General features: G+C 51.7%; 1 protein-coding gene across 1 annotated transcript; it reads left to right on the forward strand.

Annotated features, from left to right (window-relative positions):
- The first annotated feature begins 13,767 nt into the window (after nt 1-13,767).
- S100A2 (S100 calcium binding protein A2) lies at nt 13,768-18,494 on the forward strand. The gene is made up of 3 exons (XM_003941889.4): nt 13,768-14,108; nt 15,387-15,540; nt 18,242-18,494. Exons 2-3 carry the CDS (start codon nt 15,400-15,402, stop codon nt 18,392-18,394), a joined length of 294 nt encoding a protein of 97 aa, XP_003941938.1. The 5' UTR covers nt 13,768-14,108; nt 15,387-15,399; the 3' UTR covers nt 18,395-18,494.
- Nucleotides 18,495-19,480: the final 986 nt, after the last annotated feature.

The raw sequence follows: 19,480 nt of genomic DNA on the forward strand, positions 1-19,480 counted from the left end.
CGGGAGTTTTGACCTGTTCCATTTCCGACCTGGGCTGGTTTATCCCTTCTTAGGCAACCTGGTGGTCCCCTGCTCCCGGCAGGTCACCATATTGATGCTGAACTTAGTGCGGACACCTGATTGGCATAGCGCGACATAGCCCAGAACTCCTGGACTCAATAGATCCTCCAGCCTCAGCCTCTCGAGAGTAGCTGGCACGCACCACTGTGCTTGGCTCACTGTCATGTCTTAACCAGATAGATTCTATTGCAGAAGCCCCTGTTGAAAATGTAAACAAACAAACAAACAAACAAACAAAAGAACACATAGAAATGGAAGTCTAGCTATTTTTCCTTGACACAATAACTTCATCAGAATACATCTTGGCTTTGAAAAGTCTGGGTCATTTTCTTTATTCTTCTTTTTCTTTTTGGTGGGGGGGGGAGCAGTTTTGCTCTTGTCACCCAGTCTGGAGTGCAATGGCATGATTTCAGCTCACTGCAACCTCCGCCTCCCGGGTTCAAGCTATTTTCCTGCTTCAGCCTCCCTAGTAGCTGGGATTACAGGTGCCCACCACCACACTCAGCTAATTTTTTGTATTTTTAGTAGGGACAGGGTTTCACTATGTTGGCCAGGCTGGTCTCGAACTCATCACCTCAGGTGATCCACCCGCCTCAGCCTCCTAAAGTGCTGGGATTACAGGCGTGAGCCACCATGCTGGGCTTGGATCATTTTCTTTTCTCAGATCTTTTTTTTTTTTTTTTTTTTTTGAGACGGAGTTTCGCTCTTGTTACCCAGGCTGGAGTGCAATGGCGCGATCTCGGCTCACCGCAGCCTCCGCCTCCTGGGTTCAGGCAATTCTCCTGCCTCAGCCTCCTAAGTAGCTGGGATTACAGGCACGTGCCACCATGCCCAGCTACTTTTTTGTATTTTTAGTAGAGACGGGGTTTCACCATGTTGACCAGGATGGTCTCGATCTTTCGACCTCGTGATCCACCCGCCTCGGCCTCCCAAAGTGCTGGGATTACAGGCTTGAGCCACCGCGCCCGGCTCTTTTCTCAGATCTTGATTACAGTGCCTCACACCTGTAATCCTAGCACTTTGGGAGGCCAAGGTGGGTGGATCACAAGGTCAGGAGATTGAGACCATCTGGCTAACCGGTGAAACCCAGTCTCTACTAAAAACATACAAAAAAATTAGCCAGGCATGGTGGTGGGCGCCTGTAATCCCCTCAGGAAGCTGAGGCAGGAGAATCACTTGAACCCGAGAGGCGGAAGTTGCAGTGAGCCAAGATCACGCCACTGCACTCCAGCCTGGATGACAGAGCAAGATTCCATCTCAAAAAAAAAAAAAAAAAAAGGCAATAAATGAATAAATAAATAAATAATAAAAGGAAAGTTCCCAAGTTAATTCCTTTCTGATTACTATTTACTTTGAATGGGGCCGGTTATCTATTGAAGGGTGGTGTGGAGTGGAATTGTAGTGGGCTTTCGTGGCACCTGGCGGTGGGGGGTGGGAAACACATCTCTTCATTTGTGGTTTTTGGCAGATAGGGTTGCTTCACAGCAAAACTTTTGTTTTTTAAATGAGCTTCCCCAGGCTGAATCACAACAGAGCTTGGTGGAATGTGGTCTGTCATTCCCCTTTTTTTTTTTTTTATTTTTTATTGTAATTTATATATATATATATATATATATATATATATATATATATATATATATTTATTTATTTTTGAGACGGAGTTTCGCTCTTGTTACCCAGGCTGGAGTGCAATGGCGCGATCTCGGCTCACCGCAACCTCCGCCTCCTGGGTTCAGGCAATTCTCCTGCCTCAGCCTCCTGAGTAGCTGGGATTACAGGCATGTGCCACCATGCTCAGCTAATTTTTTGTATTTTTAGTAGAGACGGGGTTTCACCATGTTGACCTGGATGGTCTCGATCTCTTGACCTCGTGATCCACCTGCCTCGGCCTCCCAAAGTGCTGGGATTACAGGCTTGAGCCACCGCGCCCGGCTATATATTTATTTTTAAGATGAGGTTTCACCATGTTAGTCAGGCTGGTCTTGAACTCCTGGCCTCAGGTGATCCGCCCACCTTGCCTCTCCTGCTTCATCCCAGCTCACCTCTGATGATGTCCCTGACAAGGCAATAGGAATGTCACGCCTGCATGCTTTCTTCTTAAGCCTCCCCACCCTGCTGCCCTGGGGTGTCAGAATCTTCTCAACCCCAGACAGGTAGGCTCCTTTCACCGGGCGGGTGCTCCACCAAGGGCTTGGGTGGCATGTTCTGCTCTCATTGAATGTCCTTGCTTAGCTCCGTGCAGAAATACATTCAGCAGATGCCTTTTGTGATTTATAGCCCGGGGTTGTATCAGTTTCAGTAAACATGGCTTTTCCCCATTTCTCTGTCTTGTTCTGTTTGATTATTCCTAGTGATGTCCCAAAGGTGAAGAAAGAATACCTCTAATGTGCCGTCCTTTGTTGAGAGTTTCCTAGAGTATCTTTAAAATCAGATAATGTCATTCCATCATTTGAATGGAATGACATTCCACTGGCCTCTTGTTGGAGTTAGAAAAAACCCTAAGTTTCTTACATAGACTACAAGGCTGTGTATGATTTGACCCCTGCTCACCTCTCCAATTCCACCCTGTGCCATTCTCTCTTTCATCCATGCTCCATCCACACTGGCCTTCTTTTGCTTTCCTTATACCAAACTCTTTTTTTTTTTTTTTTTTTTGAGACGGAGTTTCACTCTTGTTACCCAGGCTGGAGTGCAATGGCGCGATCTTGGCTCACCGCAACTTCCGCTTCCCGGGTTCAAGCAATTCTCCTGCCTCTGCCTCCTGGGTAGCTGGGATTACAGGCATGTGCCACCATGCCCAGATAATTTTTTGTATTTTTAATAGAGACGGGGTTTCACCATGTTGACCAGGATGGTCTCGATCTCTCGACCTCGTGATCCACCCGCCTCGGACTCCCAAAGTGCTGGGATTACAGGCTTGAGCCACCGCGCCCGGCCTATATCAAACTCTTTACCATCCCTGGGCTCTGGTCTCTGTGTGGGCAACTCTTCATCCTTCAGTCTCAGATGAAAGCTCTCCTCCTTAGCAAACCCATTTCCTGACTGTACCCAGGTGCGTGCCTGGCACCCCTATGGTTCTCCATCATCACACCTATTTGTATTCATAGCACTTACTACTACTTGTAATTATATATTCTTCCCCTTTCTTCCCCCAGTTGATTATATAATTCCCTGCTCACCAGGGCAGGGAATATGTCTGTTTTATTCACCTCTCTCTCTGCAGGGTCTATCTAGTCCAATGTCAGTACTTAATAATTGTCAAGTACATGAACAGAAGATGAATTAGAGAGTTTTATCCTCGAGAGCCATGTTGAAGAGTTTAAATGATGTGGTGGTCCGTGGAGAGACCCAACAAGTTTTCGAGCAAGGGAGTGACGGAACAAAGAGCTGTAATCACAATGGATGAAGAAGGGAGAGACCGCAGTCCAAGGAGAGGCTAGCCAGGAGGTTGCTGTCCCAGGACAGGCTGGCATGAGGCAGTAGCTACAGGAACAGACAGAACGGGTTGGCCAGGTGAGCTTCCAAGGAAAACCCAGCAGCACCTGGTATGTGCTCAGCGGCTGCTTGGCTGGATCTGGGTTTCTGCAGAGCAAGGCAGAGATGATACCCACATTGGGGCTTGATGCTGGGATGGAGCTGGGGTATAGGGAAGCAGTGAGCTCACTGGTAGAGCCTGGGGCTGGAAGGGGGGAGTTGGTTGAGTGCAGATTCAAACCCTTTTTAGGAGCTATCTAAACCGGAAGGGTGTGTTCAGGTGTGGTGGTGAGTGCCTGCAGTCCTAGCTATTGCTGGTGGGCAGAGGACTGGGGGGAGTTGGGGCAGGAGGATCTCTTGAGCCCAGGAATTTGAGACCAGCCTGTGCAACATAGCAAGAACCATCTCTATTTTTTTTTGAGACTGAGTTTCGCTCTTGTTACCCAGGCTGGAGTGCAATGGCGCGATCTCGGCTCACCGCAACCTCCGCCTCCTGGGTTCAGGCAATTCTCCTGCCTCAGCCTCCTGGGTAGCTGGGATTACAGGCACGCACCACCATGCCCAGCTAATTTGTTGTATTTTTAGTAGAGACGGGGTTTCACCATGTTGACCAGGATGGTCTTGAGCTCTCGACCTCGTGATCCACCCGCCTCAGCCTCCCAAAGTGCTGGGATTACAGGCTTGAGCCACTGCGCCTGGCGAACCATCTCTATTAAAATAAATAAATAGGCTGGGTGCAGTGGTTCAAGCCTGTAATCCCAGCATTTTGGGAGGCCGAAGTGGGCGGATGAACTGAGGTTGGGAGTTCAAGACCAGCCTGACCAACATGGAGAAACCCCATCTCTATAAAAATTAAATAAAAAAAATAAATAAATAATCTGAGGGGTGGTGATGGTGTGAGAAAGAGGAAGAAAGAGAAAGGAGACAGAGGGAAGCAAGCAAGAGAGAAAAGCTCGGAGGACCAACGTTAGCTCCACCAGCTGGGGTAGAGGGAGGGGCTGCAGAAGAAACTCTGTGTGAAGGACTGGCAGAGCCACGGTGATGGAGATGTGGTACTCTGCAGCCAGGCCAATCCAGTTCAAATCCCAGCTCTGCACTTAATCTCTTGTGCTTCTGTTTCCTGGACTAGTAATCACAGACGTTGCCTACATTATAGGAGTGGTTGGGAAGAGTAAATTAGATAATAAATATACACAACTTAGTGTAATGCCTACACAGTATAAGCACTCAGTAAATGATAGTTTCTTCCTGCCTACCTGCCTGGCTGCCTTCTCTTTTTTTTTCCTTTTTTTTTTTTTTTTTTTTTTGAGATAGGGTTTCCCTCTGTCACCCAGGCTGGAGTGAAGTGGTGTGATCTCAGCTTACTGCAACCTCTGCTTCCTGAGCTTAAGTGATCCTCCATTTCAGCCTCTTGAGTAGCTGGAACCACAGGTGCACACTACCACATCTGGCTAATTTTTGTTTTCTTTATGGAGATGGGGTTTTGCTTTGTTGCCCAGGATGGTATTGAACTCCTGGGCTCAAGCAATCTGCCTGTATTAGCCTCTCAAAGTGTTTGGATTACAGGCATAAGCCACACCACATCTGGCCTGCTTTCTCTCTCTCTTTTTTTCTTCTCTCTTTCTCCTTCCTTCCTTCCTTCATTCTTTCCTGTCTCTCTCTCTCCCCCTGCCTCCCTCCTTCTTCTCTTTTCTTTTCTTTCTTTCATTGACAGGGTCTTTTTCTGTTGCTCAGGCTGGAGAACAGTGGTACAATTATGGTTCACTGCAGCCTTGACTTCCTGTGCTCAAGTGATCCTCCTGACTCAGCCTCCTGAGTAGCTGGGACTACGGACATGAGCCACCATGCCCAGCTAATATATATAGTTTAACAATTTTTGAATTTTCATTTTTATATATACAGATGGTCTCTCGTTATGTTGCCCAGACTGGTCTGGAATTCCTGGCCTCAAGCGATCCTCCTGCTTTGACCTCCCAAAGTGCTGAGATGACAGGTCGGCTCCCTGGCTCTTCTTTCCTTCTTAGGAACAGATGTTTATCTAACCAGAAGCTGGGCAGGTTCAGAAGGTCATTCTTTATCACTTCACTGAGGGATGCTTTTGTTCTGAGAGACAAATTCTTGGGCATCTTTATGACCGCAAAATAAACCCAAACATTCCAGGAATTAGCTCAACTTCTTCCCAGAAGTAAAGTTCCTTTGAGAATCCAAATGCAAAGCAGAGGCTTGTTGGTGAATGGACAGCCCAGAGGTGGATGAACTTAAAGGGTTGCTTGAGTAAGCCTAGTTACTGTGAAGAGGGAGACCCAGGCATCTCAGGTCAACTTCCCCCTTTTCATTCCTAAGACTGTAAACTGAGACCCTTTTTTTTTTTTTTTTTTTGAGACGGAGTTTCGCTCCTTACCCAGGCTGGAGTGCAACGGCTCGATCTCGGCTCACCGCAACCTCCGCCTCCTGGGTTCAGGCAATTCTCCTGCCTCAGCCTCCTGAGTAGCTGGGATTACAGGCACGCGCCACCATGCCCAGCTAATGTTTTGTATTTTTTGTAGAGACGGGGTTTCACCATGTAGACCAGGATGGTCTTGATCTCTTGACCTCGTGATCCACCTGCCTCAGCCTCTCAAAGTGCTGGGATTACAGGCTTGAGCCACCGCGCCCGGCCCTGAAAATCTCTTTTGAGAGTTGGGTGTTAGAAGGTTCCCTCCCCAAAACACTGGGATTGGCAAGAAGAGTTTCTGGTGATGTAGGAGAAAGCTGGTGCTGCAGAATGGTAGCAAGTCAGTTTTCAGGAGGTTCTGGGAGTGGAGGGAGAGGATTTAGAGCATATCTGGAAAAGTGGTGTTGAAGGGAGGAGAGAGGATGGTGGTGACGAGGGAGAGCGCTTGTTTCTCTGCGTCAGGCTCTGGGGATACGGGGCATTGACAATACTCAGTGCTACTTCCCAGGAGCCCAGTCTAGTGGGAGAGACATATATATCAACAGTCACAATTAAACATAAGAAATAATGGAGGCCGGGCGCGGTGGCTCACGCCTGTAATCCCAGCACTTTGGGAGGCCGAGGCGGGTGGATCACGAGGTCGAGAGATCGAGACCATCCCGGTCAACATGGTGAAACCCCGTCTCTACTAAAAATACAAAAAAAAAATTAGCTGGGCATGGTGGCGCGTGCCTGTAATCCCAGCTACTCAGGAGGCTGAGGCAGGAGAATTGCCAGATCCCAGGAGGCGGAGGTTGCGGTGAGCCGAGATCGCGCCATTGCACTCCAGCCTGGGTAACAAGAGCGAAACTCCGTCTCAAAAAAAAAAAAAAAAAAAAAAAAAAAAAGAAATAATGGGATGGCCGGGCATGGTGGCTCACACCTGTAATCTCAGCACTTTGGGAGGCTGAGTAGGCAGATCACAAAGTCAGGAGTTTGAGACCAACCTGGCTAATATGGTGAAACCCTGACTCTACTAAAAACACAAAAATTAGCTGGGTGTGGTGACGGGCACCTGTAGTCCCAGCTACTCAGGAGGCTGAGGCGGGAGATTTGCTTGAACCCGGGAGGCGAAGGTTTCAGTGAGCTGAGATCACGCCATTGCACTCCAGCCTGGGCAACAGAGTGAGACTCTGTCTTAAAAAAAAGATAAGAAAGAAATAATGGGATAGAATAATGGCAAGGGGCTGCAGACGCACACAAGAGGAACACTAGCTGTGAGTGCATGTGTGTGTGCACACTCTCCCGCTCTAGCAGGTGGGAGGCTGGGAAGTAGCTTCCGGGATGCTGCTTGGAGGCCATGATCTTCGAGTGAGTTTTTTTTTTTTTTGAGACGGAGTTTCGCTCTTGTTACCCAGGCTGGAGTGCAATGGCGCGATCTCGGCTCACCGCAACCTCCGCCTCCTGGGTTCAGGCAATTCTCCTGCCTCAGCCTCCTGAGTAGCTGGGATTACAGGCACGTGCCACCACGCCCAGCCAATTTTTTGTATTTTTAGTAGAGACGGGGTTTCACCATGTTGACCAGGATGGTCTCGATCTCTTGACCTCGTGATCCACCCGCCTTGGCCTCCCAAAGTGCTGTTGAGTGAGTTTAAAGGATGATTAGGATCAACAGGTGGACCCCCCCGAAGAAGGGCTTTTCAAGAGAATGTGAGGTACAGGCAGGTGCTTGGAAGCACAGACGGGCATGGCACACACATCAGTGTAGTTTGCTGTGCTGGCAAAGTCATGCCATACAAGGTGGCCTTCTTTTGGAAGTTATGGGGGTTCACTAAACGTTTGAATCTGGGGTGACATGCTCGGATTTGAATTTCAGGAGGATTCCTCTGGTGGCAGAGCTGAGAAGGAGTTAGAGTGGCAGGGGGCAAGGGTGGAGGTGGGAGGGGAGTTGGGATGTGCTGGCAGTAGTCCAGGAGCAGGATGGTGCTGAGGGAACTAAGGCAGTGTGGACAGAGCGGAGGGGTATTTACAAGGTGGAGACAGTAGGTTGACTGACCAACATCTGGAGGGCAGGGAGGGGAAACAGAAGGCTAGAGGACTGGGGACAGCCACATTTCTGGTTTGGGTGATCGGGTGGATGGCGTTGTTATTTGTGGTAGGGGGAAGCCAAGAGGAGGTGGGACATCTGAGAAAGGGTTCCTCTAAGCCTATTTTATTGTACTATTATTTTTCTGAGACAGGGTCTCACTCTGTTGCCCAGGCTAGAGTGCAGTGACGTGATTGTAGCTCACTGCACTCTTCACCTCCCAGGTTCAAGCTATTCTTGTGCTTCAGCCTCCCGAGTCGCTGGGATTACAGGTGTGCGCCACCACACCCGGCTAATTTTTGTGTTTTTAGTAAAGATGGGGTTTTGCCATGTTGGGCAGGCTGATCTTGAACTCTTGGCCTCAGGTGATCTGCCTGCCTCGGCCTCCCAAAATTCTGGGATTACAAGCACAAACCACCGTGCCCAGTCTCTTTAATGTATATATTAAATCTAGACTAGGCTGCACATGGTGGCTCATGCTGGTGTCCCAGCACTTTGGGAGGCCGAGGCAGGAGGATTGCTTGAGCTCAGGAGTTCAAGACCAGTCTGGGCAACATGGTAAAACTCTGTCACCACAAAAAATGCAAAAAATAGCTGGGCATAGTGGCATGCGCTTATAGCCCCAGCTACTCAGGAGGTTGATGTGGGAGGATCACTTGAGCCCAGGAGGTTGAGGCTGTAGTGAGCTGTGATGGCACCACTGTACTCCAGCCTTGGTTACAGAGTGACACTATGTCTTTTTTTTTTGAGACAGAGTCTCGCTCTGTTGCCAGGCACCAGGCTGCAGTGCAGTGGCATGATCTTGGTTGACTGCAACTCCGCCTCCTGGGTTCAAGCAATTCTCCTGCCTCAGGCTCCCGAGTAGCTGGGACTACAGTTGCACACCACCATGCTCAGCTAATTTTTATATTTTTAGTAGAGACAGGGTTTGACCATGTTGGCCAGGATGGTCTCAATCTCTTGACCTCGTGATCAGCCCTCCTTGGCCTCCCAAAGTGCTGGGATTACAGGTGTGAGCCACCGCGCCTGGGGAGACTATGTCTTTTTTTTTTTTTTTTTTTTTTTGAGACGGAGTTTCGCTCTTGTTACCCGGGCTGGAGTGCAATGGCGCGATCTCGGCTCACCGCAACCTCCGCCTCCTGGGTTCAAGCAATTCTCCTGCCTAAGCCTCCCGAGTAGCTGGGACTACAGGCGTGCGCCACCATGCCCAGCTAATTTTTGTATTTTTAGTAGAGATGGGGTTTCACCATGTTGACCAGAATGGTCTTGATCTCTTGACCTCGTGATCCACCCGCCTCTGCCTCCCAAAGTGTTGGGATTAAAGGTGTGAGCCACCGTGCCCGGCCGACTATGTCTTAAAAAAGTAAGTAAATAAACAAAAATTAAAAACAATCCAGGGCAGAGGTCATTTGAAGGCAAGAGGAAAAGATGCCAGAATCAGAGATGGGGAGAAGATGGGCTTCTTCCACCTGGTGAGGTTGAGAAATGAGACAGATAGGCTGGGTGGTGGGGGGTGTGGAGAGAGGATGGGCAGAGAGACTGAGGCTGGTCTGAATGGAAATGGAATGTAGCGCTCTCAGGGTTATCAGGGGATGATTGGCGCTTCTAGAAAACATTTAGCATTGTGACCACCTGTGTTCATCAGGCCTTCCCACCCCTTGCTAATTGTGTGAATCTGGGGAGACTTTGAGTCTCAGTGTTTTCCTCTGTGAAGTGGGGTCAGCTGGTTCTAACTTCCTCGGATTGTTGTGTGAATTAAATGGGGTAATTTACAGAGAGAATTAAATGGGGAAATTTCAGTCTGCACCCCTCCAGCAAAGGATATGCACACACCCATTGTGAGTGGCAAATCCAGAATGACCCGAACCCAGTGTAATAACGTGGGTCCTCGCATGCTGGTCATGCTGTCAGGAGACAGCATGGATCCAATTAGTAAAACAGGGGAAATAAATCATTTAATGCAGTTTGCTAAGAGAGAATACTTCAGAACTTCTTTTGTGGGGCAGGGGCATAACAAAGGGGGTCCTTCTGCTGAAAACGTTCACGCTCGGGTTTGTGGCACCACTCAGCCAAGGTCGACGGTCACACAGCGAGCCAGAGGCAATGCCAGGACTTAAACTAGATCTGCGGCCCCCATAGTGAGGCCATTTCTCTTTCCCCTGAATGGCCTGGGGAAGGGGGTGGGTGGGCAGAACTTGGCAGTGGCCAGTCCCTCACTTCTGACACCTGATTTCCTCCTACCTCTATCTCTAGGCTTGCATTGATTGATGGATTGGTTGAGACAGGGTCTTGCTCTGTTGTCCAGGCTGGAGTGCAGCGGCACGATCATGACTCACTGCAGCCTCAAACCCCAAGTTCAAATGGCCCTCCCGCCTCCTGTCTCCCAAGTAACTATATCCCCAGGCTTTTAAAACGGCTTCCAGGTATCTGGCTGCCATCTCAGACATCCATCTGGGCTTCTGGGTAGGGACTGTCCCGGAAACCTCATCTATGTAAGGCAGGTGTGGGTGTAGGAAGGCCCCTTGTAAATGAATCAGCACTGCCTCCTTCTGTGTGAGTGCGGGGTGTGGCAGGGCCTGGCGGTCAAGAGGGAGGGAGGGCGACAGGAGGCTGGCGCTGCAGTGGCACGCCTCAACCACCAGAGGGCACGAAGCAGCAGGGCAAAACCCACGGGGCCGCTGGTGGAAAATTTCTGGCACCTGGAGCCGGGAGAGGGGAGTGGATGGAATGTGAGGACCCAGCTTCCTTAGGCTGGGCCTGGGCTGGGTCACTGCCTTGGATGTCCACAGGGTCTGCCTGTGTCCTGACTTTTCTGCCTCTGTAGGCAGCTGGAGAACGTCAGAGTGGGATTTGGATCCGACTGTAGGGGCAGTTCCATACAACTCTCCTGTCCTGCTGTGGAAGTGCTCAAGGGTACACAGTACTTAGTGGCAAATGAATATGATGATCACCAGTCTTGGGAATAAGGCCATTTGACGGACGCATTGGCAGCCTCAGTTCCTGGGACAGAGACATCTGATTAGGACAGGCCTCCAGGAGCTGACCCTGGTGACCCTCGGCCCTGCTGCTGTCTCTTTTCCTCCCTGGCTTTTCCATCTGACTGCCTGTTTGTCTGCTCCTGTCTCTGTCTCTGCCTGCTGGGGGGTTTGCTCGGCTCCCTCACTGGGTCCTGGGAGCCGCGTTGCCTGCTGTCACTCCGCAGGGATTTGTAGCTGTCTGACGCTGTTTTCCGACCCGGCGTCTCCGGTCCACTCTTGGGATCCAGAGGAGAGGTGTTGATTTTGTAGCATAGTTAGTGTTGTGATTTCAGGGGGTGAGAGGGACTCCCTGGCTCCTAAGCACTCCTCCAGTGACCCTGTTGGCATGCGGGTGCTGTAAACACTGGTTGGCACCTGGTGTGGGCAAGACCCTTACCTCATGCAGAAATGAGTAAGACCGATGAGCTCACCATGTGGGGGTGAGGCTGAGAGAAAGCGAGTACACAAGTGATTCAGTCAAAATCGGAATGCTCTAAGTACACACGAGAAGGGCAGTAGGGGTGCTTTGTACAGGACAGAGCAGGTGGGGACTAAATCCGGCTGGGCCCTGGGAGGGCTCTCTGCCGTGGGTGGTATTTTGCTGGCCTTCGAAGGGTGGGGTGGGATTTCAGCAGGAGTGAGGGCGTGAGTGTGTGTGGGCACGTTCTGCGCAGAGGGGTCAGCGCAAGCTGAGGGGCTTGGCCACACTAGCGGCATGTGCCTCTGTGTTCAAGGGACACCCAGCAGAGGGCTGAGTCTGGAGTGTCTCACCGCCAGGCTTTAAAAAATTTTGAAATTTAAATTTTATTTTATTTTCATTTTACTTTAAGTTTGGGGTACACGTGCAGAACGTTTTGGTTTGTTACATAGGCGTACGTGTACCATGGTGGTTTGCTGCACCCATCAACCCGTCATCTAGGTTTTAAGCCCTGCATGCATTAGGTATTTGTCCTAATGCTCTCTCTCCCCTTGTCCCCCGCCCCCAACCCCAATCCCGCCGACAGGCCCTGGTATGTGATGTTCCCCTCCCTGCGTCCATGTGTTCTCATTGTTCAACTCCCACTTACGAGTGAGAACACACCTCCAGGCTTTAAGGGATAGCCGTGGGGACCGCATTGCAGTTTCTGAGCAGGGCGGGCCCTGCGGAGGCCCTTAGTCCGACGGCTGGGAAAAGCGATGCATTGCGCTCCTTGTCCCTCACTCTCAGTGTGAAGGCTGTTTATTCCGAGTTCTGCCTGAAGTAGGCTTCGTGAGAAGACAAGTAGCATGAGGGGTCAAGTGCTGAGGGGGGCAGGGGACACTAGGTGGCTGTGCCAAGGTGTCGAAGAGGACACTGGGGGCCCCAAGACTTGGCTTCATGTACACTGCTCAGGCTGTTCCCCAGGTGACACAGTGACCTCCAGGAAGGGACCAGCCTGTGCTTGCTCCAATCCTCCTCCAGCTCCCCTGGCAGGCCCATGCGGGGTCTCCATGCCAGTACCCTCCCTGCCAGGCTGGGCGGGGGCTTCCGCCTGCTGCTCTGGGACTGCTGCTGCCTTGGCCCTGGGGGAGGAGGGTGGTGCCGCTGAGTCACTGCCTGGGCATCTGGGCCTGGAACCTCTGGGTGAGTCACCTAGGGCTGGGGTAGAGGGGCTGGGGGAGGGGAAGAAGCTGGGCTACAGGAAGGGCGGTGCCCGGATGCCCAGACTGGGGATGGGATAGACAAAGGGTCAAGGAGGAAGGGGCCCTGGGAGGCGGCAGCCCTCCCTCGGGCCGGGCTCTGAACGGCCACACTGTTGCGTTTCTCCAGGTCCGGGGAGGACAAGCGTGTGGGGGCGGTGAGAAAGGGCTGTGGCTGGGGCCTCGGCTTCAGGCCTGGACTCCGGCTTACGAAGCTGTCCAGCTGGTGTTTTCAGCCCAGGGTGGGGATGTTCCCCTACCCACCTACCCAGCCCTCAAGCTGGAGAAGGGAAGGCCAAAGTTTTCTCCTTCACCTTTTAACAGCTCGAGACTTCCGTGCACTCCCCACAGACTGTGGCCCAGCCCAGCTGCGGCTGTGTGCAGAGCAACCCCGTCTCTCACGGCTTCCCCATCCTTCCAGACCCGGCTGTATTTCTAAGCACGCGTAGTTACTTCATTACCTCATTAAGAGTATTCTGGTGCTGAGCCGGGCGCGGTGGCTCAAGCCTGTAATCCCAGCACTTTGGGAGGCCGAGGCGGGTGGATCACAAGGTCAAGAGATCGAGACCATCCTGGTCAACAAGGTGAAACCCCGTCTCTACTAACAATACAAAACATTAGCTGGGCATGGTGGCACGTGCCTGTAATCCCAGCTACTCAGGAGGCTGAGGCAGGAGAATCGCCTGAGCCCAGGAGGCGGAGGTTGCGGTGAGCCGAGATCGCGCCATTGCACTCCAGCCTGGGTAACAAGAGCGAAACTCCGTCTCAAAAAAAAAAAAAAAAAAAAGAGTATTCTGGTGCTGGCCATTACAAGTAACTGTACTTCGTCCATGCCCCGCCCAGTCCTTCTCCTTCTGATGTCCCCCAGCAGCCATCTCTCGCCTCCAGCTTCCCGAGCGTGGCCCCGGGTTGCTTCTGTGTCACACACACAGGCACATGTATGCACACGAGGACGGGGACATGAAGTCCCGGCGTGTGTCTGCAGTGTCTCGCTCAGGAGCCGGCTGTGACTCACAGGCATGTCATGAGAACGAGGCCTGGCACCAGTCTCCAGGCCCCAGGGAAGGGGCTGCCTCCCCTCGCCCCCGGCCCAGGCCACTCAGTCCCTATGACACCTCCCACTCCCCACTGTGGCTGGGGTGGGCTCAGGGGCTGCCCTTGGCCTGGCCTAGAGCCCTCTGCCAGCTGGTGGTGGAGCTGGCACCCTCTGGGAGGGAGGGGGCTGGGAGGAAATGAGTGGGAATGGCGGGAGGCCAGGCTTTGGTGGCAGCAGGTCCAGGCAGGTTTGGCTTCCTAAAAATGCCAAGTCGGGGGCCAGTGGGGCAAACATATAAATCCTCACCCTGGGAGCCTGGGCGCCTTGCTCTGCTTCCTGGGTTTCTCTCTGCCACTTGATCTGGTGAGTACCTCTGTCCTGCTGAGGACAGGGTCTGGAGGACCGCCCCGGGTCTCTGTCTTTGTCTCCATGCTTCTCTCAATCCAGCTTCCCTGGTGGATCAACCCGGGCGTCTCTGGGCCTTCCACGTCGGAGGAAGCCTCTGTGAAGTGTTGACTGGAGGGTCTTTCTCCAGGTTCCTCTGTGAGGTCGCAGTGCAGGGGTTGCTCTGAGCCCCTCCCCTGGATATCTCAGTCTAGGACCCTTCTTTGGGGATACATGTGGGTAGTGTTACAATAAGAATCCTGAGATGGTTTTGCTTGGCTTTTTGTCATTGCAAAGTCCTGGATTCTAACAGGACTAAGGAGCAAGAGGCAGGGGTCTCAAGTGCAAGACTCTGCCTGGGTCATGGCTCCAAGCGGCACAGCTCTGCGCCCTGCCTTGGTGAAGGGAGGGCTGGCAGGATGGGCCCAGGGCGTGCCCTGCCTCTGGCCTAGCTCCTCTGGCCTCACCCTGAAACCTGTCAAAGCTTTCCGGGCTGGTCTGAGCATTCTCACAGGCCTTGCCACTGAGGTCTGTCCCATCCCGCTCCCAAGGCACTGAACATTTCACTTCTTTAATCCTAATTCCAACAGGATCCTTCCTGGTGGAGAGGATGTTCAGTTGCCCCTACGACACCCAGGCCCCTGTCTGTATGCAGGCAGCACCCCATGACTCAGGGGCCTTCAGGGTGAGGAGAGACACATTCCCCGCCCTCTGAGAGCCCCTGGTCTGAGAGAGGAGACACCCCTAGGGGAGCTTCCAGATAGATGGCAGAGAGAGACGCCTCTGGCTTCAGGAGCCCCGAGTCTGAGGAGGGAAATGACTCCTTCCGGGGTCTTCCCGCTCATAGCTGTAGCTATGGCGCCCCTGGGCCCGCACATGTGGTCTGCTCCCCAGTCCCTGGGCAGATGCGGTCAAAATGGGACCCTGGTCACCTTGTTATTTTCCTTCTGGCAGACACTCAAGCGGGGAGCCCTGCCCTCAGGGGGGTGTCCCAAGTGCCAGCAGAGGAGGCTTGGGGCCCTGCCATTGGTGACTCCCAGACACAAGGGAAGTGTTAGCGTCTGCCCTCAGGGTGAGGCGGAGGTATGCCCCCGCCCTCAGGGAAGAACAGTCTGAGGGGGAGATGCAGCCCCTGCCTTCCCATTCAGAGAGGGGCTTTGTGAGGTGTTTTGCGGGCATAGGGCAGAAGTGGGTTCTGCAGGCTGAGCCGAGGCCCCAAGAGCCTCAGCAGATCCCCATCACCTGGCACCTCTGCAGCCGTAGGTCCACGATGTGCAGTCCCCTGGAGCGGGCACTGGCTGTGCTGGTCACCACCTTCCACAAGTACTCCTGCCAGGAGGGCGACAAGTTCAAGCTGAGTAAGGGGGAGATGAAGGAACTTCTGCAGAAGGAGCTGCCCAGCTTTGTGGGGGTGAGTGGCACAGGCCGTGGGGGAGCTCCTGGTGTGAGTGTGGGGGTGCAGGTTAAATCTATCCTCCAGTTCTGGGTGCCTACCGATGAAGGTGCCAGGCTGGGGCCCAGCCCTCTCCCCACTTTGGCTTCATGGCCCCACTGGAGTGGGAGTGAGGCCTGAGTGGGAGTGCTTTATTTTTTTATGTATTTTTATTTATTTATTTTTGAGATGGAATTTCACTCTGTTGCCCAGGCGGGAAGCGCAATGGCACGATCTCGGTTCACCGCAACCGATTCTCCTGCCTCAGCCTCCGGAGTAGCTGGGATTACAGGCAGGTGCCACCACGCCTGGCTAATTTTGTATTTTCAGTAGAGACGGGTTTTTTCCATGTTGGTCTGGCTGGTCTCGAACTCCCGACCCCAGGTGATCCGCCCGCCTTGGCCTCCCAAAGTGCTGAGATTACAGGTGTGAGCCACCATGCCTGACTGGGAGTGTTTTATTAAGGGCCGTTTCCTCCAGCATCCCAGAGAACTGTGTGTTGTTAGGGCCTTCAGAGCCCATCTGCCTAATCCTGTCATTGGAGAGTTGAGAAACCAGAGCCCAGAAAGGAAAAGTGATTGTTCCAACATCACACAGCACTGGCACATTCTCTCTCTCTCTCTTTCTCTTTCCTTTTTTTTTTTGTGGGGGAGGGGACAAGAGCTCATTCTGTCACCCAGGCTGGATCATAGCTCACTGTAACCTCAAACTCCTGGGCTCAAGAAATCCTCTCAAGTAGTTGGGACTACAGACGTATGCCACCATGTCTGGCCAGTTTTTTAAAAAAATTTATGTAGAGATGGAGTCTTGCTATGTTGCCCGGGCTGGGCTTGAACTCCTGGGCTCAAGCAATCCTCCCTTCTCGGCCTCCCAAAGTATCGGAATTACAGATGTGAGCCACGGTGCTTGGCCTTTTCCCATTTTTATATGCCACACTAAGAAAATATGTAGGGAGAGAAAAGCCCAGCTGAAATATATAGTCTGGGACATTTTGTGGAGAAATGCAGTCAACCCTCAATTTGTCCCCGACCCTCCCTAGCCTGACTCACTGGTGATCCCAAGGTTAGGTGTCGGGCTTTGAACCCATGAGGCAGGCCCTTCTTTCCTTTTTTTGTTTTGTTTTTGTGGTTGGTTAAACTTTCCTTCCTTCCTTCCTTCCTTCCTTCCTTCCTTTCTTTCTTTCTTTCAAGACAGAGTCTTGTTCTGTTGCTAGGCGCCAGGCTGGAGTGCAGTGGCATAACCTTGGCTCACTGCAATCTCCGCCTCCTGGGTTCAAGCAATTCTCCTGCCTCAGCCTCCTGAGTAGCTGGGACTACAGGCGCGTGCCACCACACCACATTAACTTTTTTTTGTATTTTTTAGTAGAGATGGGGTTTCACCATGTTGGCCAGTATTGACCTCGTGATCTGACCGCCTCGGCCTCCCAAAGTGCTGGGATTACAGGTGTGAGCCACTGTGCCTGGAGGTTAAACTTTTCTAATTATTTTGGCTAGTATTAAAAAAGTGTTTTTCAGCCGAGCACGGTGGCCCATGCCTGTAATCCCCACACTCTGGGAAGCTAAGGCAGGAGGATCTCTTAAGCCCAGGGGTTCGACTAACCTGGGCAACACAGCAAGACTTCATTTCTACAAAAATAAAAATAAAAATTGGCCAGGCACGGTGGCATACGCCTGTAGTCCCAGCTACTTGGGAGGATTGATTGAGCCCAGGAGTTTGAGGTTACAGTGAGCTATGATCCAGCCTGGGTGACAGAGTGAGATCACTCTGGTTGCCGAGACCAGCATAGGCAACATAGTGAGACCTTGTCTCTACTAAAAATAAACAATTAGCTGGGCGTGGTGGCATGAGCCTGTGGTCCCAGCTACTTGGGAGGCTGAGGTGGGAGGATTGCTTGAGCCCAGGAGGTTGAGGCTGCAGTGAGTTGTGATGGTGCCACTGCACTCCAGTCTGGGCAACAGAGCAAGACCTTGTCTTAAAAAATAAAGTGTTCTGGCCGGGCGCGGTGGCTCAAGCCTGTAATCCCAGCACTTTGGGAGGCCGAGGCGGGTGGATCACGAGGTCAAGAGATCGAGACCATCCTGGTCAATATGGTGAAACCCCGTCTCTACTAAAAATACAAAAAATTTAGCTGGGCATGGTGGCACGTGCCTGTAATCCCAGCTACTCAGGAGGCTGAGGCAGGAGAATTGCCTGAACCCAGGAGGCGGAGGTTACGGTGAGCCGAGATCACGCCATTGCACTCCAGCCTGGGTAACAAGAGCGAAACTCCGTCTCAAAAAATAAATAAATAAATAAATAAAGTGTTATTCTTTTCTGAATCCACCTGGCTGGTGTTGGGGAGCAGCCGTCTGCGGTTTCCTCATCGACAGAATGGGGTGATGGTACCTTATCTTGCTGGGCTCCTGTGGGATTTGAGCTGATGTGTGCTCAGAGGAGCGCTGAGTGTCTTCCTAGTGTCCAGGAGGAGGGCACACTGGAGGGGCTCGCCAGTGCGCATCCGTTTCTCCTTACTCACTGGGCCCTCTTAGTAGCTCCCAGGGCCTCCTGCTCACCATGTAACCAGCTGCCCAGTGGGGAGGGAGAGCTGGGAACCAACTGGAGTGTGTGTGGGGTCTGGGTGTTTGGTGGAGCTGGGGTTGGGAGCTGGCTTGGTGATGAGCGTATTTCCTGTCACTTTCAGGAGAAGGTGGATGAGGAGGGGCTGAAGAAGCTGATGGGCAACCTGGATGAGAACAGTGACCAGCAGGTGGACTTCCAGGAGTATGCTGTTTTTCTGGCCCTCATCACTGTCATGTGCAATGAATTCTTCCAGGGCTGCCCGGACCGACCCTGAAGCAGAACTCTTGACTCCCTGCTGCAGATCTCTTGAGCCCAGGACGCTCGATGCCTTTGAGTTTTGTATTCAATAAACTTACTTTTATCTGTTGATAATATTTTAATGGCTCGGTGATGTTCCATAACCTGGCTGGCTTGGCTGGAGTGCTGGAAAATGAGGGCCTCCAGGATCCTGCTCCCTTCTGGGCTCTGACTCTCCTGGAGATCTCTCCAAGGCCAGAGCTGTGCTTTAGGTCTCAATTTTGGGATTTCAAATACTAGCAAAAATTTGGAAATCGAGATAGGGTGCTGACTTTTATTTTGTCAAATAAAGATATGAAAAAGGGCAAATACCATCTACCATCACTATCATTTCATAAAAAAAGAAAATTTCAGTTCCAATAAAGGAGGAAAGGTATAATCTCAGAATAAAGGACAGCTCTTAACTTTCAATACTGTAAGGAATGAGTTGTACCAGGATCTGTTCTGGAGATATGAATTAGTCTAATCAAACCCGCAAAGCTTTGTTTGAAGGATTCCTTGTCAGACCAAGTGTGGTGGCTCACGCTGTAATCTCAGCACTTTGGGAGGCTGAGGCAGGCAGATCCCTTGAGGCCAGGAGTTCGAGACCAGCCTGGCCAACATGGTGAAATCCTGTCTCTACCAAAAAATACCAAACAATTAGCTGGGTGTGGTGGCGCATGCCTGTAGTCCTAGCTACTCAGGAGGCTGAGGCGGGAGAATCACTTGAACCTGGGAGACGGAGGTTGCAAGATCAGGCCACTGCAATCCAGCTTGGGCAACAGCAAGACTTTTTCTCAAAATGAAAAGAAGGATTCATTGTCAGAATACAGGCCATAGGCAGTGCTGTGGTTTGAATGTATTCCCCAGAGTTCATGTGATAGAAATTTTATCTCCAAAGCCATAACATTTAACAGATGATTAGGCCATGAGGGCTCTGCTGTAATGAAGGGATTAATGCTGTTGTCATGGGAGTGGGTTACTTACAGAAGCATGAGTTTGTCGCCCACCTTTTCTCTCTCTCCCTCTCTTTGCCCTTCCACCATGAGATGATGGAGCAAGACGGCCTTCTCCAGGTGCTACC

Source organism: Saimiri boliviensis, chromosome 19 (assembly GCF_048565385.1).
Source record: "Saimiri boliviensis isolate mSaiBol1 chromosome 19, mSaiBol1.pri, whole genome shotgun sequence".
Taxonomy (NCBI): Eukaryota; Metazoa; Chordata; class Mammalia; order Primates; family Cebidae; genus Saimiri; species Saimiri boliviensis.